The sequence below is a fragment of the Nansenia antarctica genome (genome assembly GCF_963989245.1).
Source record: "Nansenia antarctica genome assembly, chromosome: 18".
NCBI lineage: Eukaryota > Metazoa > Chordata > Actinopteri > Argentiniformes > Microstomatidae > Nansenia > Nansenia antarctica.
In genome coordinates this window covers 13,357,584-13,384,338 of record NC_137691.1, presented here as the reverse complement: position 1 = coordinate 13,384,338, position 26,755 = coordinate 13,357,584, and the positions used below count along the sequence as shown (strand labels likewise).

Below are 26,755 nucleotides of genomic sequence, written 5' to 3'. Positions count from 1 at the left end.
CAGCTGGAAGTTGTTGAGAAACGTCCTGTTTCAAATCATTGAGTTCATCTTTAAGTTTGTGTAAATCTTCTTTACGCTCAGCTTTGCAGGGGTTGGTGGATTTTACGCTATACCTACGCATGAGAGGGCCTGTGATTGGATGAATATACGGGACAAGGGAGGTCCCCTACTGGATATTCATCCGGTCCAAAGTACGGGACATCCCGGCTAATACGGGACAGTTGGCATGGCAACCCTACCTTCATCTGACTGATCCAGGGGGGTGGAGCTAACTCCTCTGAGTGAATGGGTCAGAACCCCAGGTATATACACCTGTTCAGAGTGGGCCAGGTTCCAGAGCAGGTTCATAGGTATATATACCTGTTCAGAGTGGGCCAGGTTCCAGAGCAGCCACCTTTGGCACCGTTCAGCAGCTCAGGGACCCCCTCTCCAGCAATCTCCTCCACTGCCTTCAGGACATCGTCTGTGTGTTCCAGGTACATGCTGCAGGGACCCCCCCCAAAACATCACTCATCATCATTTACACATAACAACCGCCGTAAGAAGTTAAAAAGCACTTAAATTTGCCCTTTTGGTTGGATGCTAAATTGCATTTCGTTGTATAGTACTTGTACTCTGCAATGACAATAAAGTTGAATCTAATCTAATGAAATATGGTTGTGACATACTGTAATCACCACATTGTGTCCAGACTTGTCTGAAAATATAATGATATTTCATGGAAGGCCTCATTCATTCACTGTTCTCCATGTCTCCATACATACTTCAGAATGGTCTGAAGAGTCTCGTTGTGTTTGACTCCTGCTTCTCTCTCCCCATTGGCTGTCACCCACTCCTGACACAGGAAGTGCCGTGCCAGGGATGCTGGGACGAGAGAGAGTAGAGTACAACACCTGAGTAACAGGAAACTGGCGGAACTGCCTGTTCGTAAGTGAATGTCTGTCATGTGTCATGTGTCATATGTGTGTGCGTGTGTGTGTGTGATGTCTGTGTGTGTGTCTGTGTCATGTGTGTCATGTGTGTGTGGTGTGATGTCTGTGTGTGTGTGTGTGTGTCTGTGTCATGTGTGTGTGGTGTGTGTGTGATGTCTGTGTCATGTGTGTGTGTGTGTGTGTGTATATGTGTGGTGTGTGTGTGTGTGTGTGTCTCTCACCCGTCTGGTCCTTGTAGGCCGCGTGGTCCCCCCCCCTCCCAGACAGGGTGATGAGGAGCTGGGCCAGACACAGGGCCGTGGGGAGGCTGGGCACTGTGCTGCGGAAGTTCAGCAGGTACTCAAAGCTGTGTCTGAGGAGACAGGAGAGGACTGGGTTAGTAGGTGGGCGGCTGTGGCTCAGGAGGTAGAGGCTGGTGGAGGTAGAGGCTGGTGGAGGTAGAGGCTGTGGCTCAGGAGGTAGAGGCTGTGGCTCAGGAGGTAGAGGCTGGTGGAGGTAGAGGCTGTGGCTCAGGAGGTAGAGGCTCTGGCTCAGGAGGTAGAGGCTGGTGGAGGTAGAGGCTCTGGCTCAGGAGGTAGAGGCTGTGGCTCAGGAGGTAGAGGCTGTGTCTCAGGAGGTAGAGGCTGTGTCTCAGGAGGTAGAGGCTGGTGGAGGTAGAGGCTGTGTCTCAGGAGGTAGAGGCTGTGGCTCAGGAGGTAGAGGCTGTGGCTCAGGAGGTAGAGGCTGGTGGAGGTAGAGGCTGGTGGAGGTAGAGGCTGTGGCTCAGGAGGTAGAGGCTGGTGGAGGTAGAGGCTGTGGCTCAGGAGGTAGAGGCTGTGGCGCAGGAGGTAGAGGCTGTGGCTCAGGAGGTAGAGGCTGGTGGAGGTAGAGACTGTGGCTCAGCAGGTAGAGGCTGTGGCTCAGGAGGTAGAGGCTGTGGCTCAGCAGGTAGAGGCTGTGGCTCAGGAGGTAGAGGCTGGTGGAGGTAGAGACTGTAGCTCAGGAGGTAGAGGCTGTGGCTCAGGAGGTAGAGGCTGTGGCTCAGCAGGTAGAGGCTGGTGGAGGTAGAGACTGTAGCTCAGGAGGTAGAGGCTGTGGCTCAGGAGGTAGAGGCTGTGGCGCAGGAGGTAGAGCAAGTGTCTAATGATCGCAAGGTTGGCAGACCAGCGGTTCGAACCCCGGCTGGCCACATGTCGAGGCGTCCTTGGGCAAGACACTGAACCCCAAATAGCTCCCAATGTGCGGGCCGGCGCCATGCATGGTAGCTTGCCGCCATTGGTGTGTGAATGTGTGTGAATGGGGTGAATGAGAGGCCGTTGTAAAGCGTTTGGAATAAGGTGCTATATAAGTCAGTCCATTTAGTACACACACACACAGACACACACAGACACACACACACACACACAGACAGACACAGACCTATAACACGCAGACACATAACACAGAGGTCTGACACTCCTACAGGGGAACCTCTCTCTGACCCTTAGGAAGACACACACAGACACACACACACAGACACACACAGACACACACAGACACACACACACACACACACAGACACACACAGACACACACACACACACACATCTGAATCACGAGACACTCACTTGACGAGCAGGTCCAGCTGGGTGGTCTCAGTCTCGCCCTCCTTCAGCCGCCCGGCCAGCACCCCCAGAGCCCCCTTCATCACATCACTCTGCTCTGGCTGGGAGAACCCAGACCTGACACACACACACACACACACACACACACACACACACACAGAGACAGACAGACAGACAGACAGACACACACACACACACACACACACACAGAGAGACACACAGACAGACAGACACACACACACACAGAGAGAGAGAGAGAGAGAGAGAGAGAGAGAGAGAGAGAGAGAGAGAGAGACACACACATACACATACCCACACACACACACACACACACACACACACACACACAGAGACACACGCACACACACAGAGATACACACACAGAGACACACACACACACACACACACACACACACACACATACACACACACACACACAGACACACAGACACACAGAGGAGAGAGGAGGTAGATTAGCCCTACACCTCAGACACAGACAGAGCTCCCTAGACCCTGGGCTCCACCACCACACTCTGCATATGCAGGATTCACTCACATCCCTGGAGGCAGAGACCTGCAAGTGCTGTTTTAATGATGTATTGCAAGTTTGACATTCATTTTGGGTTGCATCTGGCTGAGACTGTGTGTGTGTGTGTGTGTGTGTGTGTGTGTGTGTGTGTGTGTGTGTGTGTGTGTGAGTGTGTGTGTCCTGATGGACTAATTACTTTCCTTCATTTCCCCTCAGGGATCAGTAGAGTAGCCATCTATCTGTCTATCTATCTATCTGACTGGGTGAGACTGATCTTCCAGTGGCGGTGACCCACCAGCTGAAGATGAGGTGGAGGACCTGCAGGAGCAGCTGGTAGGCTGAGGACAGCAGCTGGTACTCCCTCACGTCCACCCCCGGGGCGTCCACCACCCCCAGGTTCTCTGACTGCAGGACCTGAACACACACACACACACACACACACACACACACAGACGTATGCACACACATGCACACACAATCAGAGAGAGAACATCAGTAATTTTTTCATTTTTGCACTGGGAGGAGTTTCTACACCTCTCCAGCTATTATACCTAGTGCCTTAGGCTTCACACAGCAGTGAAATGTGACCCAAATCAGATTTTTTTGCCGACATGCAACTCAGGTCTGATTTATGTATGACCGTGTGAACAGCGCAAGTCACATGAAATCTGACTTTTTAAAATCCGACCTGGGTCGCGTTCAGAGGTGGTATTTTATCGGATACATATCTGATATTTAGCAACACGCCCGCCGTCTGAACTGTCAAGTCGCGTTTAATGCGACTTTTACGTCACTCTAGCAGGGATGCCAGATGGAATTGACAATTTACAGCCTAACCAGTCTATAACCGCTAAATCCAGTAGCCCATTCGGTGGTAACCCGCCCCATCTGGCAACCCTGCACTCTAGACGGAAGTATAGCAGCGAGTGCTCTACAAAAAGCCATAGCTAAGCATTTGGCTCTCTTTTTCCTCATCCTTCTTCTTTTGACCACTTGCTCATATCTTTGCCTGCTTCCGCAGCACAAAAACTTGAACATGAAACCGGTTGTAAACGTTATCATGTTATCCATGGTTACTTCTGTAAACAGTGCACTGTGCGTGACATCCTGACGTCATTGTTATTGTCCTTCTGCACATGCGGGTCTATTCAGGGCCGTGGAATGTTGCACGGCAGTCAATGTAGGTCATATATAGGTCACAGTTTAAAAGTAATGTGAACTGCCAGGGTCTTGAAGGGTTGTCCCATTTCATAGGGAAAGATTTCAACCACTCCGGCTTGTGGCTCTGTTCGGAGGCCTTGGCTCCAAAGCGAGTGGCATTCGAAAACGAGCCATAGGGGTAGAAAAGGGAATCAGGATCGGGCCAGAGTGCACTCCAAATTCTGTTTGTCCATTAACCCTGTACCCCTCTACTGACTGATATCACCATATGCTCTGATATTCTCCCTATTCATGTTCTTCTGTCACTCAGGAGGACACATAGACGCTACATCCCCCCTCGCAACCCTTCCAATCTCATCTATCCACCTTCTTCAACTGACCATGACTTCCTTGCCGCGGGGGGTCTTTGAAATTGCCAGTCAGCGGTCCAGAATGCTGAGGCTACCTCAGCTTATGCTTCGTTCATCAACTTCCCTCAACTTCCTTGCTCTCACTGAGACCTGGATCTCACCTGACAATACAGCTACACCAGCAGCCCTCTCTGATGCCTACTCCTTTTCTCATTCACCTAGACCCTCTGGTCGAGGGGGAGGCACAGGACTCCTCATCTTGGTCACATACTGTCCTTCCCCTATCACACCTGTCAATATCCTCCTTCGAATTCCATGCTGTTTCTGTCTCGTCCCCTGTCAAACGTCATATTGTTGTTATCCATCGCCCCCCAGGCCAGCTCGGTCACTTCTTAGAAGAGATGGATGTCCTTCTCAGCTCCTTCCCTGACGTTGGCACTCCGCTCCACTACTGGGTGACTTCAACATCCAGTCAGAGAAGCTTCTCTCATCTGGAGTACTTGACCTTCTCCTCTCCTTCGACCTTACCCTGCCAGTGTACGTGTGTGTGTGTGTGTGTGTGTGTGTGTGTGTGGGCACCTGAAAGTGGTTGTGGCAGTTCTCCAGGTGGGTGCAGAGGGTGGGCAGCAGCTGGACACAGCGGGCGGTGATGTCCTCCGGGGTCTTCTGCTGCAGGTGGGAGAAGCCCACGCTCCTGTCTGTCTTCCCCTGCAGGACACACACACACCACACACATCACCACACACACCACCACACACACCACCACACACACCACCACACACATCACCACACCCACCACCACACACACCACCACACACACCACCACACACACCACCACACACACCACCACACACACGAGAGGAGAGGTGATGTTCACTGTACCCCTGTATCCCCAATCACGAGTCACGAGGAAGATATATCAGGGTGTTCAGTCATGCCGCAGTGGGTCCAGGTTTTTGTCCCTGTCTAGTCTATCACATCCGGCTGAGCCCAGCGACTGATCTTCAAGACCCGGATGAGCTGGATCAGGTGTGTCACTGCTGAGCTGGGATGAACGCCTGCAGTGAGGTGAGTGTGTGTGTGTGTGTGTGTGTGTGTTCAGGCAGCGTGTCTGTCTCCTACCTTGGAGAACGGGGCTCTCTTGGTGGTCTGCAGGCTGAACTGCAGTTTGCGCCTCATGTCCTCCAGCAGAAAGACCAGCTCTGCCGGGCCCAGCTTGACCTCCTCCCGGACCTCCTTCTGGACCTCCTTCTGGACCTCCTCCTCCTAAAGGAGCACAGCCTCTCTTTACTACAGGACTGGGACACGTCACACTGGTTCTACTGGCCCTCTGCCAGTCCCTTCATGTTGGGTGTGAATCAACTAAATTTAAATGTAGTCAAATCTGATTAAAATCCCCCCCTGTCCCCTGTATATAACCAGTTGCTTTCCCAACAATAAACCATGGATTACCTGTAACATCAAGAAGCTACTGAACCAAGCTGCCTATGTAGAGAGGGGGACAGAGAGAAGCGCAGGCTGATACAACAAGAGCTGAAGAGGAGTATGAAACAGGCCAAGGTGGACTACAAGAACAAGGTGGAGAGGAAGCTGCAACACAGCAACACCAGAGAGGTGTGGAAGAACACCTGTGATGAAGAACATCACCGGCTACAAACGGAAGAACAGTCAGGCAGCGGTCCCAGACTTGGCTAAGTCCAATGAGCTCAACCACTTTTTTAACAGGTTTGACTCAGCGGCCGGTGCCTACTCTGTCCCTGCTGCCCCTCCCACTACCTCTCCCGCTTCAACAGCCTCCCCCACATCCCACAGCTACAGCCTCGGCAGCACGGCTGGGCCCCCTTCCCCTCCCCTCCCCTTCCCCTCCCCCCCCCTCTCTCCCACCAAGCCCCCCCCTGTCCCTCACAGTGGAGGAGGTAAGGGCGGAGCTGAAGAGGCTGCACCCTGGAAAGGCGGCGGGTCCTGATGGGGTGTGCTCGCGGCTGCTGAAGGTCTGTGCAGACCAACTGGCTGAGCCCCTCCAGAAGCTCTTCAAGCTTCGTGCCAGTACCCAAAACTGGGCGCCCGGCCGAGCTCAACGACTACAGACCGGTTGCCCTCACTTCACATAGTATGAAGACACTGGAGCGGCTGTTTCTGAGACATCTGAGACCACAGACTGAACATGCACGCGATCCCCTGCAGTTCGGGTACCAGGAAAAAGTTGGTGTGGATGACGCTGTCCTCTACCTCCTCCATCGTGCTTACTCCTACCTGGATGAGCCGGGAAGTCAGGTGAGGATAATGTTTTTCGACTTCTCAAGTGCCTTTAACACCATCCAGCCTCTTCTACTCCGAGAGAAGCTTTCAGATATGGGGGTTGATCCCTCCACTACATCCTGGATCATGGACTACCTCACTGGACGGCCACAGTCAGTCAGGCTGGGGAACTGTGTCTCGGACACAGTAGTGAGCAACACCGGGGCTCCGCAGGGAACTGTGCTGGCTCCCTTCCTGTTCACCCTGTACACATCAGACTTCAACTATAACTCAGAGTCCTGCCACGTACAGAAGTACTCTGACGATACAGCCATAGTGGCGTGCGTGAGGGATGGACGGGAGGGGGAGTACAGGGATCTGATAGGAGCCTTCAGCGTCTGGAGCGAGAGGAATGGTCTGCTCCTCAATCAAACCAAGACCAAGGAGCTAGTTATAGACTTCCGTAGGTCTAAGCCACCTCGGTTGCCCATTAACATCCGGGGCGAGGATATCGAGGTGGTGAAGAAGACCTACAAGTACCTGGGGGTGCATCTGGACGACAAACTGGACTGGTCCACCAACACAGAGGCACTTTACAAGAAGGGCCAGAGCAGGCTGTACTTCCTAAGGAGACTTAGGTCTTTTGAAGTGTGTGGAGAGATGCTGGCCATGTTTTACCAGTCTGTCATGGCCAGCATTCTCTTCTACGCTGCAGTCTGCTGGGGGGGAAACATCTCCAAGAGGGATACCGGACGGCTGGACAAGCTCGTAAAAAAGGCGGGTTCAGTGGTGGGAAGGAGCCTGGACTCTCTGGGGACGGTGGTGGAGAGAAGGACTAGGAGCAAGCTTCTGTCCATCAGGGACAACCCCAACCACCCCCTCCATCATGTCCTCGCTGGGCAAACCAGCAGCCGCCGCAGAGGGCGGTTCATTTCGGTACGCTCCCGGACGGAGCGATATAAAAAATCATTTATCCCGGCTGCACTAAGACTGTTCAATGGCAACTAAAGTAGTAGTCGGGGTCAAGGCTCCTGAATCTGTATTTATTATTTATTTTAATCATCATCATCACTTTTTTGTATTTTAATATAATAACTATAGCCATCTTTTTATCCACTTTTCTTTCATGATCTCACTGTTTTTTTTTTAGATACTATACATGGCTGGCCCAGTATTGTTGTCTGTCCTTTATGTTGTGTTGTCATGTGTTGTTTTTAGAGAGTGGCGTGGCAAAATGAATTTCCCCACGGGGATAAATAAAGTATAATTGAATTGAATTGAATTGAATGACAAATTCATATTCATTTCATGAACTCATAGCTGCTGATGGGACCTATGTCTGACTTTCCCAGGCTGGACCTGCTGGAAGTGATGTCCTACCTTGAGAGTGATGTCCTACCTTATGATGTCCTACCTTGAGAGTGATGTCCTACCTTGAGATGTCCTACCTTAGGAGTGATGTCCTACCTTGAGATGTCCTACCTTGGGAGTGATGTCCTACCTTGGGAGTGATGTCCTACCTTGGGAGTGATGTCCTACCTTGGGAGTGATGTCCTACCTTGGGAGTGATGTCCTACCTTAGGAGTGATGTCCTACCTTATGATGTCCTACCTGGGGAGTGATGTCCTGGGGAGTGATGTCCAGCACACTGAGCACCTCCATGTCCAGCTCTCTGAAGAAGGGCCGGTAGGGCCCCAGGCTCACCCCCGCCATGGCCTCCTTCTCCTTCTCCTTCCCCTTCTCCTTCCCCTTCTCCTTCTCCGGCTGCTCCTGCACAGAGGAGGACGGAGCATGGCCCTGGTTGAACACTTCCCAAAGCGCACCCTCCCTCCCTCCCTCCCTCGAGGTTATCACTGATCTACTGCTGTATGACTGGATCCATCGATGCAAGCTTGCCACTACATAGCTCTCACCAAACTTCACATCGTGTTTGATTGGGGATTTCGTCTAGTATTCAAACAGGGCCCATGTACAGATTTCTGACTCAGATGGGTGTAGGGCTGATGGTGGATAGAGGTGATGGCTGGGTTTCCGTTAACCGGCAATTGCCGGTCTTTGTCCGGTAAAATTTTGTGAAGTCCGACAAATTGAAAAGTCGTCGGACATATTGTCCGGTGAAAATAATTCCCTTTGAATACAATTCGCTAAAGCTGGCTGGGTGCGTTCGTAAACACGCTCTGGAAATCCGATCAGCACTCGCGGAACGCCTCTCGTCCAATCGAACGACTCGGTCGCTCTGTGACATCGAAGCCAGCGTGCGCTCCGGCGCTCTCAGAGCGTGTTTACGAACGCACCCCTAGAAGTTTCCAGCCAGCTAGCTGAAGCTGCTACACACACCAGAGCCATGGCGACCGAAAGGCAAGTTAAACAACATACTATAAAAGTGACATTGTTTTACTCATTACTCATACGTTTGTTGTCATTCGGCGGTGCTAATAGTCGCTTTCTTTTTTAATTTATTTTATTTATTTTATTTTAGCAGTTTCCCCGAAAGTTAAGTGTTTGTTTTTATATCACTATTTGCACTTCTGGTTAGATGCTAAACTGCATTTTGTTGTCTGGTACTTGTACTCTGCAATGACAATAAAGTTGAATCTCACCTAATCTAATCTAATCTAATCTAAAATAATCTAAAATAATCCCATCACTATTACTCCCTATTTTCATCAGTGTTTCAATCCTTGAATCTGTGATGGAAATCAAGCAAAGCCACTTCAAGTCTCCCCACCACTGACAGCGCTGGGTGTGCCTTTCCTTACACTCTCGGTTATTCCCTGTGGATTTTAAAAAACGGTGTTTTGGTTTCTATAATGTGGTCTATTCTCAGTGTTGACGAGCAACTCAGGGGGCTTTGAGATGGCTAACAGCTAATTAAAGGAGTAATTCCACTCAAAAGGGTAGAAGTAAGCTGACTGTCTGTCTGTCTGTCTGTCTGTCTGTCTGTCTGTCTGTCTGTCTGTCTGTCTATCTGTCTGTCTGTCTGTCTGTCTGTCTGTCTCTCTGTCAGTGTGCTGGACTACCTATGACTTCCATGGTACCTGGGAACGCGTTGTCGGAGAGAAACGCCCTCTGTACAAAGGACCTACTGACCAAAATCCCTGTTCCCCGTAGCCTACATGCTTGCACTGTTACTGTTCAATAAAATGTTATACATCTAGACATTGTGGTATTTCTTTATATACGTATCCCAGACTGCCTATCAATTGTTTCTCAATAAACAGTTATGTTCTTCCCATTGTCATACTCCCGAGCTAAACGAAATGCCTTCCCAACCAGCGAGACTTATAGAAATGACGTTGTTTTATTGATAAAAAAAAAAAAAAAGGGTAAAACTGTAAAGAGAAAATAGAAAACTCACATTAATCCCAAACAATTTAACAAACTTCAGTTAACGTAATGTGGAGTCCGTTCATTGATCGATGCTGTCTGTTCAGTTCCCAGTGAGGCGCCCGTTCAGCGCTGGACCCGTTCAGCGCTGGATTTGACGCATGGCATAGCGCGCATGCGTCAAATCATGTTATATTATTATATATTATATAGCTCGCTTCTAATCGTATCGGATGAGAAATAGACATTAAATGGCATATATAGGCCGCTACACAACAGTAATCACCGCGACAAACAGCTATATTAGATTTGGAGGAAAAAAATATATGATTTTGAAAAAAAAATTTTTTATTATATTTTAATATGATGACCGGAATATATCACGTTTGTCCGGTAAATCGAATTCTTCCCGGACACGATGTCCGACGGCAAATTTTTCTAACGGAAACCCTGGGTGATGGGTGTAGGGGTCATGGTGGATGGAGGTGATGGGTGTAGGGGTCATGGTGGATGGAGGTGATGGGTGTAGGGCTGATGGTGGATAGAGGTGATGCGTGTAGGGGTCATGGGGGATGGAGGTGATGGGTGTAGGGGTCATGGGGGATGGAGGTGATGCGTGTAGGGGTCATGGTGGATGGAGGTGATGGGTGTAGGGGTCATGGTGGATGGAGGTGATGGGTGTAGGGGTCATGGTGGATGGAGGTGATGGGTGTAGGGGTCATGGTGGATGGAGGTGATGGGTGTAGGGGTCATGGTGGATGGAGGTGATGGGTGTAGGGGTCATGGTGGATGGAGGTGATGGGTGTAGGGGTCATGCGGGATGGAGGTGATGGGTGTAGGGGTCATGGTGGATGGAGGTGATGGGTGTAGGGGTCATGGTGGATGGAGGTGATGGGTGTAGGGGTCATGGTGGATGGAGGTGATGGGTGTAGGGGTCATGGTGGATGGAGGTGATGGGTGTAGGGGTCATGGTGGATGGAGGTGATGGGTGTAGAGGTCATGGTGGATGGAGGTGATGGGTGTAGGGGTCATGGTGGATGGAGGTGATGGGTGTAGGGGTCATGCGGGATGGAGGTGATGGGTGTAGGGCTGATGGTGGATGGAGGTGATGGGTGTAGGGGTCATGGTGGATGGAGGTGATGGGTGTAGGGCTGATGGTGGATGGAGGTGATGGGTGTAGGGGTCATGGTGGATGGAGGTGATGGGTGTAGGGGTCATGGTGGATGGAGGTGATGGGTGTAGGGGTCATGGGGGATGGAGGTGATGGATGTAGGGTTCATGGTGGATGGAGGTGATGGGTGTAGGGGTCATGGTGGATGGAGGTGATGGGTGTAGGGGTCATGGTGGATGGAGGTGATGGGTGTAGGGGTCATGGTGGATGGAGGTGATGGGTGTAGGGGTCATGGGGGATGGAGGTGATGGGTGTAGAGGTCATGGTGGACGGATGAGACCTTACCTGCTGGCTCTCCTCTGCCTCGGGCCCCTCCTCCACCACAGAGCTGTCTTCTGACGAGCTCTTACCAGGGGCTTTCCTCTTCTTCCCTGTACCCTCTGCAAGAAATGTGTGTGTGTGTGTGAGACAGACAGAGAGACAGAGACAGCTTAGTACATAAAAAGCTAGTGATAAAACAGGTTTTCCTGCCGTTATGTTGCTGCTCAGCCTGGTTACCTTTCCTGGGCTTCTTAGCAGCAGCGGTGGAGCTGGGCACAGCTGGACCCTCACAGATGCTCTCGCCATCAAAGTTAGCCAGAGGAGGAGAGTAGCCTGGGGTTACTGACACACAGACACACACACAACAACGTGTTACTGACACACACACAACCATCGTGAAACTCAAAGCCTGGTGGGGTCTGTTGACAAAAAGGGTCTGTTGACAATTTTAACAATCTTTAATGATACTGTGCAGTATGGCATGTTTGTGTGTGTGTGTGTGTGTGTGTGTGTGTATATTAGTACTGTACCTGCCAGGATTCTCTCCAGCAGAGTCTGCAGGTAGGTGATGTTCTGAAGACGAGTCATCACCTTCATCTTCATCTCAGTGTCAAGCTGCGTGCAGAAGGCATTCACCACCTGCAGGACACACACACACACACACACACACACACACACACACACACAGAGTTTTAACCAGTGAAGTAGTTTACCGCACTGTTACAGTGTTAGCTAGCTACTTGCCCTGACTCGTTCCCATAGCAACACTCTTACACTCTTAAATCAAGCTTAGCCAGGGGGGAAGGTGGCTAAATAAGTCAGTCTTATTTTTTATGCAACAGGCATTCTTAAGCCTGGTACACACATAAAGATTTTCTAAATCTTAACAGATTTTTTTATCTGAGAGAGACCCCACACATGAAGATAAAAAATCATGGATTTAACAGTTTGATCGTATTGTGTGTGGTGCGCTCCGATATTCCCAATACAGCACACCACATACATAAAGATCTGATCTATGACAGTCTAGAGTCTCATCCCCCAAGCCAGAAATCTCACGTGATCAGGGTAGTAGTACCCTGACTGACCTGTACGAGGCAGCCATGTGCGACAGGGCAAATAAATGGCTGATCTAACCTGAGAATATAAGACTAGTCTAAGGCTTAAACCAGTCTTAATTTATGTATATGGAACTGGCCCATGGTGTTCTCCAGACGTGTCATTACCTCTCTGAACCAGTTGATGGCGGAGAAGAGCAGGTTGCAGAGGATCTCTCTCTCAGGCTTAGACAGGCTCTCTGCCTTCTCCACCACCTCCATGTCTGTCATGATCAGAGGACAACCTGGGACACACACACACACACACACACACACACACACACAAACAAACACAAACCGTAAGATCCAGAGAATATCTGTCACAGGAAGAACCCATACAAAACCTGTTCAACAGCCCCTCCCCCCCTCCTCACCCAGCAGGCCCCCTCCCCTCATCTAGCAGCCCCTCACCCCCCCCCCCCTTCCCCCCTCCTCACCCAGCAGCCCCCCCCCCCCACCCCCCCCTCACCCAGCAGCCCCCCCCCCCTCCCCTCCTCACCTAGCAGGGCGTCTATCCCCCTCAGGTCCTCGCCGTACTGCTCTCTGTACTGCTGCGCCACACACAGCCTGAGCAGCCGAAAGAACGGAGACAGGCAGACAGGAGACACCCTCCTAACACACACACACACACACACACACACACACACACACACACACACACACACACAGAGAGGTCAGACACCCTCCTCACTGGAATTTCCCCGGTCACAGTGAGAGGGATACCACAATATGTTTGACAGACTTCATATGTTTCACACTTCATAGACCAGGAACTCAAGAGATATCACCGATGGAGACACTGGTATTGTTCTGAAGAAAATGAATATGAGGTTGAAAACAGTGAAGTGTCCCTTTATATCTCCCCGATATCTCAAATCTTACACTAAACAGTGCTCACTGCCATCACATCTCTGTATTGAGATCACGAAGCAATGCCATTACTTGAGATAATTGGAGCTGTTTGATTTAGGCAGGGTTTTGTAGCGAGTGACTGACTTCTCTGCCTTGCTCTCTGTGTGGCTCCACAGCTCCCCCATGTGGTGGAGATCGGCAGACAGCAGGGGCAGCAGGTTGATGGCGATGCCTTCCTGACTCTCATCCTTATCCAGGTTGTACATCACACAGGCAGGGAAGGGGAAGGAGCTGGGACGCACACGCACGCACACACACACAGGCACAGACACGCACACAGACACACACAGAAGACAGTCGTTACTTTCACCAGACACGATGCAAAGTCCACAAAATCTATTCGTTTTGTCTCGAGGATAAAAGGGCAAAACATTCAACCCGTTTGCTCAATAAAAGATAATAAAGATAACATCATCAGTACGCTGCCAAACCCATGTGGCCCCATCATCCTGCTACCTGAACAGACTTCAGAACAGTGGCTAACCACTCACCCTGTGATGTCTGGTCCAAGATCCACAACAAAGTCCTCCTGGAAGTCCTGCAGTACACTCTCCCCTATGCAGGTCTGGGGAGGCCAGAGCAACAAAACCAGAGCAGCTCTGTTAACAGCTACCACAGCTACCCCCCCACCGTGAAACTGGCACTGCCTCAACGCAATTCGTTAAAACATTTTTTTCTAAATTACGAAAATCGTTAAACATTATTATAAGGGTCAATTCAGATAACAGGGGTGTAAGTAGTAGTAGTCAATCAAAGAGGATAATAGGTTTATAGGACTATGAGAGAGGGTGTGTGGGGCCGGGTTGAGGCAGACCTGCACCAGCGGGTCCAGAGTGGAGGTCAGAACCAGGTTGGCCAGCTCATCATAGTACAGAGCTGCAGCCTCGGGGGAACTCTCACTGCAGGACCTCACTAACTCCAACAGGGCTGTCACCTACAGGGGTGGGGATCACACACACAGACACACACACACACACACACACACAGATAACGTTACATTAAATATGTCTACGTTCATCCGCTGTCAAACGCCACAGGTAATAATTTAAGGATTGTACATCTCGGAAATGTGAATCGCGCTCCAATGTATTTCTATGGAAAGGCTGTGCTTGACGCTTCCATTGGACTGATGCCGTTTGTTGCAGAGGAACAGGGTGACATCCTGTGACAAACACGCATATATGAGTGCTCCGGTGTCTTGGAAGTGCCCAGGTAATAGTTTTGCTATTATTGTCCTCTGCTGAGCACCAAAACCCGAAGCGCGCTGGACTGTGGACCGGTCTAGCATAGGCACAGCACATCGCCATAATAGCGATTTCTTTGTTATGCTTGTTGTAAAGAAAAGGTCTATAATGCATTGAAATGACATTAAACGAAGATAATAAGATGGTTATCATAATTTAAAATCTTTAATAAGTAAAGATTTTAAGTAATTAATTAATAAGTAATTACAGAAAAAGTAAATGACATTACAGCATTAGATTCGCCTAGAGCGAAATCTGTGGTATTTAAAAATGGCGGTTAGCGGTGAACTGGAATATCAACCTGGGATGACGTTATTGTGACGATTTCCATTGACCGATCAACGGTCTGCAGCGTCACATCGTAGCACGGATAGTACCTTTAGCTCCGAGTCAGGAAGGGTAACTAAAATCAGTACGGGTACTACGGCCCGGTATGGCCCAGTTGGCAGTGGAGAAAGCAATACAAACCAGGCACACGGGTTCTGGTACGGTACGAGACGGTAGTGGAGAAGCGCCATTATTATGTCAAATAATGAGCATGTGCTCCTCCCAGCGCCAGGCATGATGATGTGTGTCTGTTCTGCGGTCATCCACTCAGTAGCAGTCACCTGTCTGTAGCAGTCACCTGTCAGTAGCAGTCACCTGTCTGTAGCAGTCACCTGTCTGTAGGTGTCACCTGTCAGTAGCAGTCACCTGTCTGTAGCAGTCACCTGTCTGTAGCAGTCACCTGTCTGTAGCAGTCACCTGTCTGTAGGTGTCACCTGTCTGTAGGTGTCACCTGTCTGTAGGTGTCACCTGTCTGTAGGTGTCACCTGTCTGTAGCAGTCACCTGTCTGTAGGTGTCACCTGTCTTTAGGTGTCACCTGTCTGTAGCAGTCACCTGTCTGTAGGTGTCACCTGTCTGTAGGTGTCACCTGTCAGTAGCAGTCACCTGTCTGTAGGTGTCACCTGTCAGTAGCAGTCACCTGTCAGTAGCAGTCACCTGTCTGTAGGTGTCATCTGTCAGTAGCAGTCACCTGTCTGTAGGTGTCACCTGTCTGTAGGTGTCACCTGTCTGTAGCAGTCACCTGTCTGTAGGTGTCACCTGTCTGTAGCAGTCACCTGTCTGTAGCAGTCACCTGTCTGTAGCAGTCACCTGTCTGTAGGTGTCACCTGTCAGTAGGTGTCACCTGTCAGTAGCAGTCACCTGTCTGTAGGTGTCACCTGTCTGTAGCAGTCACCTGTCTGTAGGTGTCATCTGTCAGTAGCAGTCACCTGTCAGTAGCAGTCACCTGTCTGTAGCAGTCACCTGTCAGTAGCAGTCACCTGTCTGTAGGTGTCACCTGTCTGTAGGTGTCACCTGTCTGTAGGTGTCACCTGTCTGTAGGTGTCACCTGTCTGTAGGTGTCACCTGTCTGTAGCAGTCACCTGTCTGTAGGTGTCACCTGTCTGTAGGTGTCACCTGTCTGTAGGTGTCACCTGTCTGTAGCAGTCACCTGTCTGTAGCAGTCACCTGTCTGTAGGTGTCACCTGTCTGTAGGTGTCACCTGTCAGTAGCAGTCACCTGTCTGTAGGTGTCACCTGTCTGTAGGTGTCACCTGTCAGTAGCAGTCACCTGTCTGTAGGTGTCACCTGTCTGTAGGTGTCACCTGTCTGTAGGTGTCACCTGTCTGTAGGTGTCACCTGTCTGTAGCAGTCACCTGTCAGTAGCAGTCACCTGTCTGTAGGTGTCACCTGTCTGTAGCAGTCACCTGTCTGTAGCAGTCACCTGTCTGTAGGTGTCACCTGTCTGTAGGTGTCACCTGTCTGTAGGTGTCACCTGTCTGTAGCAGTCACCTGTCAGTAGCAGTCACCTGTCTGTAGGTGTCACCTGTCTGTAGCAGTCACCTGTCTGTAGGTGTCACCTGTCTGTAGGTGTCACCTGTCTGTAGGTGTCACCTGTCAGTAGCAGTCACCTGTCTGTAGGTGTCACCTGTCTGTAGCAGTCACCTGTCTGTAGGTGTCACCTGTCTGTAGCAGTCACCTGTCTGTAGGTGTCACCTGTCAGTAGCAGTCACCTGTCTGTAGCAGTCACCTGTCTGTAGCAGTCACCTGTCTGTAGGTGTCACCTGTCTGTAGGTGTCACCTGTCTGTAGGTGTCACCTGTCTGTAGGTGTCACCTGTCAGTAGCAGTCACCTGTCTGTAGGTGTCACCTGTCTGTAGGTGTCACCTGTCAGTAGCAGTCACCTGTCTGTAGGTGTCACCTGTCTGTAGGTGTCACCTGTCAGTAGCAGTCACCTGTCTGTAGGTGTCACCTGTCAGTAGCAGTCACCTGTCTGTAGGTGTCACCTGTCTGTAGGTGTCACCTGTCTGTAGGTGTCACCTGTCAGTAGCAGTCACCTGTCTGTAGGTGTCACCTGTCTGTAGGTGTCACCTGTCTGTAGGTGTCACCTGTCTGTAGGTGTCACCTGTCTGTAGCAGTCACCTGTCTGTAGGTGTCACCTGTCTGTAGGTGTCACCTGTCTGTAGGTGTCACCTGTCTGTAGCAGTCACCTGTCTGTAGCAGTCACCTGTCTGTAGGTGTCACCTGTCTGTAGGTGTCACCTGTCTGTAGGTGTCACCTGTCTGTAGGTGTCACCTGTCTGTAGCAGTCACCTGTCAGTAGCAGTCACCTGTCTGTAGGTGTCACCTGTCTGTAGCAGTCACCTGTCTGTAGGTGTCACCTGTCTGTAGGTGTCACCTGTCTGTAGGTGTCACCTGTCAGTAGCAGTCACCTGTCTGTAGGTGTCACCTGTCTGTAGCAGTCACCTGTCTGTAGGTGTCACCTGTCTGTAGCAGTCACCTGTCTGTAGGTGTCACCTGTCAGTAGCAGTCACCTGTCTGTAGCAGTCACCTGTCTGTAGCAGTCACCTGTCTGTAGGTGTCACCTGTCTGTAGGTGTCACCTGTCTGTAGGTGTCACCTGTCAGTAGCAGTCACCTGTCTGTAGGTGTCACCTGTCTGTAGGTGTCACCTGTCAGTAGCAGTCACCTGTCTGTAGGTGTCACCTGTCTGTAGGTGTCACCTGTCAGTAGCAGTCACCTGTCTGTAGGTGTCACCTGTCAGTAGCAGTCACCTGTCTGTAGGTGTCACCTGTCTGTAGGTGTCACCTGTCAGTAGCAGTCACCTGTCTGTAGGTGTCACCTGTCAGTAGCAGTCACCTGTCTGTAGGTGTCACCTGTCTGTAGGTGTCACCTGTCAGTAGCAGTCACCTGTCTGTAGGTGTCACCTGTCAGTAGCAGTCACCTGTCTGGAGGTGTCACCTGTCTGTAGGTGTCACCTGTCTGTAGGTGTCACCTGTCTGTAGCAGTCACCTGTCTGTAGGTGTCACCTGTCTGTAGGTGTCACCTGTCTGTAGGTGTCACCTGTCTGTAGGTGTCACCTGTCTGTAGGTGTCACCTGTCTGTAGGTGTCACCTGTCTGTAGGTGTCACCTGTCTGTAGGTGTCACCTGTCTGTAGGTGTCACCTGTCTGTAGCAGTCACCTGTCAGTAGCAGTCACCTGTCTGTAGCAGTCACCTGTCTGTAGGTGTCACCTGTCTGTAGGTGTCAGCTGTCTGTAGCAGTCACCTGTCTGTAGCAGTCACCTGTCTGTAGGTGTCACCTGTCTGTAGGTGTCAGCTGTCTGTAGCAGTCACCTGTCAGTAGCAGTCACCTGTCTGTAGGTGTCACCTGTCTGTAGGTGTCACCTGTCTGTAGGTGTCAGCTGTCTGTAGCAGTCACCTGTCTGTAGCAGTCACCTGTCTGTAGGTGTCAGCTGTCTGTAGGTGTCACCTGTCTGTAGCAGTCACCTGTCTGTAGCAGTCACCTGTCTGTAGGTGTCAGCTGTCTGTAGGTGTCAGCTGTCTGTAGCAGTCACCTGTTCGTAGGTGTCCTTGGGTAGCGTGCTGCCCTGAGAGTCCTTCACCACGTCCCTGGCCGCGCCCATGCTGCCCACCACCATCACGGCACCGATGATGCCGATGCGCTTGTACTTGGCCACCGTGCTGCGGAGCTGCTTACGGATCAATATGTGCATGTCATCCTGAGGAAAGGGCCGAGAGAGAGAGAGATCATTTGAGTTCTAAAGAAAAAAAAGGCTTTATTGGCACAATTCCACACAGAAACACACTAGCACAACGACAATAGATGCGACAAAGTCAGCACTAGCCCCCAGCTGTAGATGCTCTATGGGAGGTTTATGCAGGGTATTGGTAAATAGACTGCACTTATATAGCGCCTTATTCCAAAGCGCTTTGAACGGCCTCTCATTCACCCATTCACACACACTTTCACACACCAATAGCGGTAACTAAGCTACCACGCAAGGCGGCAGCAAGCTAGGGTTCAGTGTCTTGCCCAAGGACACTTCCACACATGGCCAGCCGGGGTACGAACCGCCGATCTGCCTCCCTTGCGATCATTAGACGCCGGCTCTACCTCCTGCGCCACAGCCACCCCAAGCGTGTGCGTCCCACAGGGTGCGCTAGCGTCCTATCGGGGAGATGTCAAGCCACAACCAACCCTGTCCTGGGGTTAGTGGCGCCGGTCAGCCGTTGATCTCCAGCCATCTGGCTCCGAGGCAGTTTGAGGGCCGGTTGGGAGCCGGTGCCTAATCTCCAACCAGTTCTTCGCGTTTCAACAGCAAGAAGAACCGGCTTGGTGAGGCTCTGCAGCTCTCCTTGCTATGACCCACCTGCTGACACCACCGCTAAAAAGACTTCCTCCACTGTCGAGCCCCAGACACACACCTGAACCGCATCGTTCTAAAACCCAACCACCACGTCTACACTACAACTCCTCAAACCTCACTAAACCTCTCTGCCCTGGAATAATAACCAGAAATGTGTTGGGGGGGAGACATGAAAAAAAAGACAGCAGGGACAACCGGGATAGAATCCTCAGTAGCCCTCTGCCACCAACCCCCCTCTCACACACCCAATACCAGCATGCACGAAGAAGAAGAAGAAGAAGAAGAAGAAGAAGAAGAGAAAAAGAGTATGGTTGGTTGTAGGCACTATATATATTATTATTTTATTTTTTTATTTAACCTTTATTTAACCAGGCAAACATGTAAGAACAAATTCTTATTTGCAAATGCAGCCTGACCAAAAATCAATGGCTCTTTGGGGGGGGGGGGGGATGGGAAGCTAGAAATAAAACAAGGTTAAGTAATACAATAAACAATAAAACAATAAAACAATAAAACACTGGCAAATACAGATGTATAAAAATACTAACAGTCAGAGAGAGGGGAGAGAGACGGAGGAGGTAGGGGTGAGGAAGAGCGGAGGTGAGGGATAGCGGGGGTAGTGGAGCAGGGGTACTTAAAATGAGGCAGTGATGGGTTATGGGATGGGACCTATAAGACCCCCCCCTGGATGCCCTGCTCCTGGTCCTCACCTGGATGTGCGCTGAGGCCAGGGCGCTGAGCAGGTAGAAGAGCCTGCGGATCTGCTGGGGACTCAGGTTGTCCATGTAGTCCAGGATTCCCTGCAAACACACCAGTATTTAAACCGACCCCATTGGAGGGCAGCTCTCACTGCACGTGGCACACTCGGGCGTAAGAAATAGACGGTGTGTTTTTTTTTTTTTTTACATGCTTATATTTGCTTCTTCCAATAAAAAGATAAATGAAGTGAAAAATGTATAATGACAAAAGAAATCGGACATCCTAATCGGATACCCTAACCCCTATGGATGGATAGAATTGCGCTGAATGACTGGTTGTGGTTCTCTGGACTCTGTTTGGGTCACACTCCTCACCTTGACGAAGACGGCATAGAGGGCCATCTCAGAGGGTTTGTCCTTCACCAGGCCACACAGCAGCTCCAGGGCCACGTCCACCTCCCCCCCCACACCACTACACACGTGGGTCACCAGAGAGCCCACCACCTCCTACACCACACACAGAGGACCACACACACATTGACTTGTCAGGCAGGCTCAATGTCACAAGGCGATATTGATTCTCAAAATATGGAAAGGATGATCTCACTCTCTCTCTCATGCACACAGACACACACACACACGCTGTTCCAAAATGACACTCACCCACCCACACACAAGACACACACACACACACACACACACACACACAACCCACCTGCTGGCAGTAGGAGTCAAAGGCAGTGAATGAGTGCCTGTACATGTGCACTCCGAAGGGAACGTGGCAGGGGTCTGGGGAGCGCAGCAGGCTCTGGGCCAGGGTCAGGATGGAGGGGAAGTACCCCCGCATGACCTACACACACACACGCGCACAAGCACACACACACACGCGCACGTACCCACGCCCACGCACGCAAGCCCGCACACACACACACACACACACACACAGACACACACACACCATCAACAAACGATTCAAACAGTAACCACAACTGCACCATATTGACATTGTCATGCACGTTCCATATGACAGTCCTAGCGTCCTCCTCTCTCTCCTGTAGGTGTCCAGCAGAGGAAGGGTTAGGCTGCTGTCCCACCTGTGGGTAGCCCCTGAAGGTCTTCTGCAGCAGGGCCTCCAGGACCTGTCCTCCTTTCACCTTCACCCTCAGCAGCCTCTCGGCCCCCCGCCGGCTGTGGTTGGCGTTGGAGGCGTCGTGGAGGATGAAGAGCACCAGCAGGTCCAGGACCTGACGCCACACAGCAGCGAGACAACAAGACACAACAACCCCTGTGTTATCAGCGTAGCGGAGGGGGTTCGGAGGCACGCTCCTGTGATGAGGTAGCCCAAGCCTGAGACCTAGAAACGCCTAGAAAGTGTCCCCGCTTGAGGATGTCCTTTCGGCATTAAGGGTAGACGCTTGTGTCTTCCACGTGGGGGAGAGCCGGGTTCGAAGTTCGAACCCCGACCTCGTCAGGTTAGAAACAGAGAGAACCAGAAGGAGCAGTCAAGTCAGGCGTGAGGTAGAACCAGAAGGAGCAGTCAGTCAGGTGTGAGATAGAACCAGGAGGAGCAGTCAGTCACATGTGAGGTTTACCTTGTGGTCCTCTGGCGTGTCGACACTCTCTATGACCTGCAGAGAGACGGAGGTAGAGTCACATTAGGGGGGAGAATACACCGGTTGTTGTCGTTTTGTACTGTATAGATGAGAGCAGCTCATCTGGGTATTTTGCCCTTGCGTCATGCCCCCGCCCCTTTTTAGGTGAAAACAGTCCCTTTAGTTTGGCTAGCGGTCAATTCAAATTCGGAGGTCTTCGCCAATTTAATAGCAAAACTCAAAGTAGCAGCTTTTAGGCATGGTGACACTAGTTTTTCCAATTTGGCATTTTGGGGTGCGGGCATTCTGATGACAGAGAGGATGACATATGACTGCTCTCATCTACGGACTGACTTATACAGTGCCGTATTCCAAAGCGCTTCACAATAGCCTCTCATTCACACTAGGGCTGGGTATCGCCACTGATTTCCCAAAACGATTCGATTCCGATTCACAGCTCCGGATTCGATTCGATTCACGATTCGATTCGATTCGATTCGATTCCGATTCGATCTAGTTACAATATACATTTTTTGCTTGAATATGAAAGAGATTCTCCGAACTAATGCTATAAATGGTTCAAGGAACCCTATAACATGTAGCATTGTTAAACATATCAATGAATTGACGCCAAAGCAGTTACATGAATGTACTTTTTATTTACATATGACTTTGCTTTTGTCCAGCTCATCTCTATCGTCACATTTTTAAAATCCCAAATTCACCCAGACATCTGACTTTAAGCCTGGTGGTGACTTGAGTGTCCCTGCCATCGACATGTTTTTAGATTTTAGTGTTGAGACCTCACGTTGCGTGAGATACATTCTTGTAGCGCGAGATCTGGCCACGAGATCTCGTTGCGGGTTGAAGCTGAGAGGAAAAAGAAAAGAAAAAAAAAAAAAAAAAATCGATCTCGGGATTTATGAATCGATAAATCGCTCATTTAATGAAGATCGATTCAGAATCGGGAAATCGATTTTTTGAACCCAGCCCTAATTCACACGCCAATGGCGGCAAGCTACCATTGCAAGGCGCCGGCCCACTCCTTGGGAGCAATTTAGGGTTCAGTGTCTTGCCCAAGGACACCTCGACATCGTGGTTCGAACCACCGACATTGCGACCGTTAGATGGCGGCTCTACCTCCTGCGCCACAGCCACCCCATCTATACACCTCTCCGTCCTGTCCTTGCCTACCTTGAGCCAAGCCTCCCCTACCTTGAGCCAGGCCTCTCCCTACCTTGAGCCAGGCCTCTGATATGGTCTTCTGGAAGCGCACGGCTGACTTGATGACATCCAGCACCAAGGCGACGCTGCTGGCTGCTGTGGAGGTCGAGGACCTGGATCCCCAAACAAGAGGTCAACATAAGCTGGAGACTAGTGGCCTGGTCTTGCCTTGAGGAATCATTAGAGCAGTGATACTCATTCCTGGTCCTGGAGAGCCAGTTGTTCCAGTCTAGTGCCATCACTGCTGAGCTGGGACAAAAAGCCTGCAGGATTGTCTGTGGCATTCCAGGAACCAGGAGAGAATATCACATGGTCGAATGCCTGCATGTACAGACAGACAGACAGACAGCGTTGGGAGTGGCTCACCCTGTGGTCCCCTTGTCCTTCCTGCGGCTCTGGGAGGCCTGCAGCACGGGCTCGAGGACACACAGCTCCAGCTTCTTACGCAGGTCACGTACCACCTGGCCCCAGAGAGAGAGAGAGAGGACACCCAGCACCACTCAGTGACATCCCCAACAACATCTCACCGTTCACCCCCTGGATGGTGGTCTGTGACCCCATGGATGGTAGTCTGTGACAAAACCTCATCCTGCAAACCTCATCGTGAATAAGTTGCCTGGCACGCTATCTGGATCTATGTACTGTAGCTATGTGCTGATGACTAATGTTTTTTTAAGTTTCACTCGATACACAGTACAGTGCGACTTCACCTTATTAGCGTCATCAAAAAAAGACATGACAAAGGCGTGACGAAGGCGGTGCTGACACGACACGGGCTGTCTCTGACCTCATAGGCGTCGGAGGCGGAGATAGAGTGTAGGATGAACTTCACCACCACAGGTAAGTCCTCCAGCTGTACGGCAGACAGGGTTGCCATGACAGCCCTGCGCACCTGAAACAACAGTGGCATCAGGACATAGCCAGTGCCCCCCCCCCCCCCCCCACTCTCAAGGCAGGTGGAGGCCAAAAGGCTATTTGAGGTATTACTAGTGGTTATCAGAGCCTCCGTTAAGGATAAGGTTAATTACAGAGATATCACAATCATTAAAAGGACAGGTTCTGTCACGAGTAAAGTACACCTTCAGTCAGTGAACCCTGTGACTATGAATGATTGAACATGTTAAAGACTAAGACTGTGCACTGTGTAACTCTAGCCTTACTGGCACGACAACAAAAGCTCCCGATAGAGGAGATGTGGGTGTGTGTGTGTGTGTGTGTCTGTGTGTCTAGGAGGCTACCTCAGTTAACAGAGATGAACTCAGGTTCAAGCTAGGGAGAGCGTCCAGGATGGGCACAGTAAGCTGGGTGTCTTGCTGGAGCAAGGAGCTACAGCGGTGATGAGAGAAAGAGAGAAGACATGAGTTAAAACAGAGAGAAAGAGAGAGAGAGAGAAGCTACAAAGTTAAAACAGATACTCCTACGCCTACTCCTCCTCACAGAGCTCCTCTATGAGATCACGTTAGCACCACAGACTGTGGCTGCCAAGGACTCCACTCACTTGAGCTCCCTGGCGATGTCGCCATGCTGGGAGTCCTCCAGTATCTCAGGCAGACTGGTGATGATGTCACGCTGGATCTCCACGGGTGCCACGGAAACCAGCTGCATCAGCTTACCTGCTAGGTCCTGTAATGACAGGGGCAGGGGGAGGTCAGAGGTCAGAAGAGAAAGACTCGTGAGCCCTGTCTGCTACGTAATGAGGGCATACAGATTACATGACTCAGGTATGGATTTAGGGAACACCCTCTAAAGATATGTTGTCTTTGAGGTGAGAGTACCTTGCTGTCCATGACTCTGTCTAACAACTTGAACTGGTTGACGATGACATGAGGGATATTGAGACCATCCTCTGCAGCACTAGGGACGATAGGGAAACAAAGTTTAGAGTTTACAAGGAAACCTACCCAAAAACGACTACGTACTGAAGTATATGACATAAAACGTTCAAACAAAAAAAACACTTACCCATCGAACATGAATTCAGGAAGTTTCTCAAACAAGGTGTTCATGATCAAAGTCTACAAAGAGGAAAAAAGGAATGTGGAATTCAGGGTCAGGTCACATCCAGGGGAGGACAGATGCAGACACCCGTACCACATTTCATTCACGACTCACTAGGTGCTTTTCCATAGAAGTCCTATCTGCATATAGATCACCTGACTGATGGGTTTTGTTTGGTTGTTTTTATTTTTTTTATTCATGTCTGTTTATGGTTGTGCTATTTTCGTTTTTGTTAGTCTTTATATGCTGTTTTGGTGTTTAGTATTGTCATTTGTCTTTTTTATAGAGGGTATACCTTTTTTACTTTTTATCAATGTGGTATTCACAATTGATGCTCTCCCAAAAAAACTAAGTAATAAATAAATAAAAATTTAAAAAGAAGTCCTACCTGCAGCATCTCAATCCCCAGCAGCATGCGCAGCAGACTCTCCTGAATTGACCTGCACCACAGACAGGAAACAATGGAGGTTTCATTCAATCATATCCTAATGACTTTATAGTGTTTCCTTCAAAATGACATTGTTTTTTGGAGGAATCCACAGACCCCACAACGAGAGTCTGAGGTTATCGGGCTCTTGGGGTTCTTCATAGTTACCTGGGGTCCCCATCGGACACCCGCGGGACACAAGGCAGGAGACAGTTCCTGAACCTCTCAGGGTCCTCGATGTGAGACTCCAGTCCTGTGATGAACTCCTGGACGATCTGTTAGATGAAGAGAAGTAGTACTTCCGTTACACATTACTCTGTTAGAGACTTTTGGGGCAATATAAATGTTTCAGTCTGGAAGTAGTCTTAATACATACACCGGGGTATCTGGGACTCTTTCGTAGTCTTAGCTGGAGCTTTTTTTGGAAAACCACTTGATCCACGACTTGAGGGGAAAAAATAACAACAGAAATGTTTGCAATATCCATCCATCACCCCTTTCATAAACACTGTACATGTCTCAGAGCAGCTGTAGAGGGTGGGGGGTGGTCTCACTTACCAATCTCGTTGAATGTGCTGCCCTGTCTCAAGACAATACCAGCCTCTCTCACAAACTGTCCAAAAACAGAGTCATAGCTGGGGTCTTCCTGGACTGGAGCAGACTTGGACTGAGTACGACCAGAGGTCCTAGTCTTCTTGGATTCTGAGGGAGAGGATAGGGAGGGACAGCCCTAACTATTAGGGTATGGATGAAATACATGTTATATGATATGTTGTGAAACACAGTTGATGGCTATGCCTTACTTGACACGTCTGGTGGTGGGGCGCTTTGGCCTTTATCCACAGAGGTCGAGGAGCGTCTCTTCTTGCGCATCATCTCTCGGTGACAGTCCAGACGGACCAGGCAATGTTCAGGCTTCTGTTCACACCTAAGCCTTCCCGGTAAACATTTTAGCTTTTTAAATCATAATACTGTTTTTTTTACTATTATTTTTAAATGACTGGACTTTTTAAATAGGCACTACATTTTATAAACACTGTTATATCTGTCTGTTTTTATTGTATGTATGTGACCTATGTGTGTTTTTAATGTGGAAACCGTATTCATGAACTGCACAAAGCCTGTCAAAGGAGAATTTCTGTCACTCTGTGACCGTGACAGACAATAAAGCAATCTTGAATCTTGAATGACATGGAATCCCACAAGGTCTTGACCAGGGTAATTGCCTGAGTGAATCTCCTGCGTAAATCGCGTACACAACTCGTGAGCTTAGAATGATAAGGTTCTATCTCCGTTTAGAATGATAAGGTTCTATCTCCGTTTAGAATGAGAAGGTTCTATCT

General features: G+C 50.1%; 1 protein-coding gene across 1 annotated transcript in view; it reads right to left on the bottom strand.

Moving 5' to 3' along the window:
• LOC308172967 (Fanconi anemia group D2 protein-like) overlaps window positions 1–26,288 on the bottom strand; it is a gene marked incomplete at both ends in the record, with an annotated part of 31,433 nt that extends 5,145 nt beyond the window's left edge. The window contains 34 exons of the mRNA XM_080547932.1: window positions 361–483; window positions 765–864; window positions 1,154–1,284; window positions 2,519–2,632; window positions 3,340–3,458; window positions 5,135–5,263; window positions 5,678–5,821; window positions 8,405–8,563; window positions 11,577–11,671; window positions 11,790–11,894; window positions 12,083–12,191; window positions 12,779–12,894; window positions 13,149–13,261; window positions 13,646–13,792; window positions 14,053–14,126; window positions 14,376–14,495; window positions 18,661–18,825; window positions 20,184–20,273; window positions 20,547–20,678; window positions 20,887–21,021; window positions 21,266–21,415; window positions 21,764–21,799; window positions 23,001–23,100; window positions 23,354–23,448; window positions 23,775–23,879; window positions 24,226–24,313; window positions 24,486–24,610; window positions 24,763–24,841; window positions 24,950–25,002; window positions 25,374–25,425; window positions 25,581–25,687; window positions 25,789–25,856; window positions 25,971–26,114; window positions 26,216–26,288. Of these exons, the coding sequence (XP_080404058.1) occupies window positions 361–483; window positions 765–864; window positions 1,154–1,284; window positions 2,519–2,632; window positions 3,340–3,458; window positions 5,135–5,263; window positions 5,678–5,821; window positions 8,405–8,563; window positions 11,577–11,671; window positions 11,790–11,894; window positions 12,083–12,191; window positions 12,779–12,894; window positions 13,149–13,261; window positions 13,646–13,792; window positions 14,053–14,126; window positions 14,376–14,495; window positions 18,661–18,825; window positions 20,184–20,273; window positions 20,547–20,678; window positions 20,887–21,021; window positions 21,266–21,415; window positions 21,764–21,799; window positions 23,001–23,100; window positions 23,354–23,448; window positions 23,775–23,879; window positions 24,226–24,313; window positions 24,486–24,610; window positions 24,763–24,841; window positions 24,950–25,002; window positions 25,374–25,425; window positions 25,581–25,687; window positions 25,789–25,856; window positions 25,971–26,114; window positions 26,216–26,288 (3,695 nt within the window). The remainder of the gene's footprint in view (window positions 1–360; window positions 484–764; window positions 865–1,153; window positions 1,285–2,518; window positions 2,633–3,339; window positions 3,459–5,134; window positions 5,264–5,677; window positions 5,822–8,404; window positions 8,564–11,576; window positions 11,672–11,789; window positions 11,895–12,082; window positions 12,192–12,778; window positions 12,895–13,148; window positions 13,262–13,645; window positions 13,793–14,052; window positions 14,127–14,375; window positions 14,496–18,660; window positions 18,826–20,183; window positions 20,274–20,546; window positions 20,679–20,886; window positions 21,022–21,265; window positions 21,416–21,763; window positions 21,800–23,000; window positions 23,101–23,353; window positions 23,449–23,774; window positions 23,880–24,225; window positions 24,314–24,485; window positions 24,611–24,762; window positions 24,842–24,949; window positions 25,003–25,373; window positions 25,426–25,580; window positions 25,688–25,788; window positions 25,857–25,970; window positions 26,115–26,215) is intronic.
• Between the last annotated feature and the right edge of the window lie 467 nt (window positions 26,289–26,755).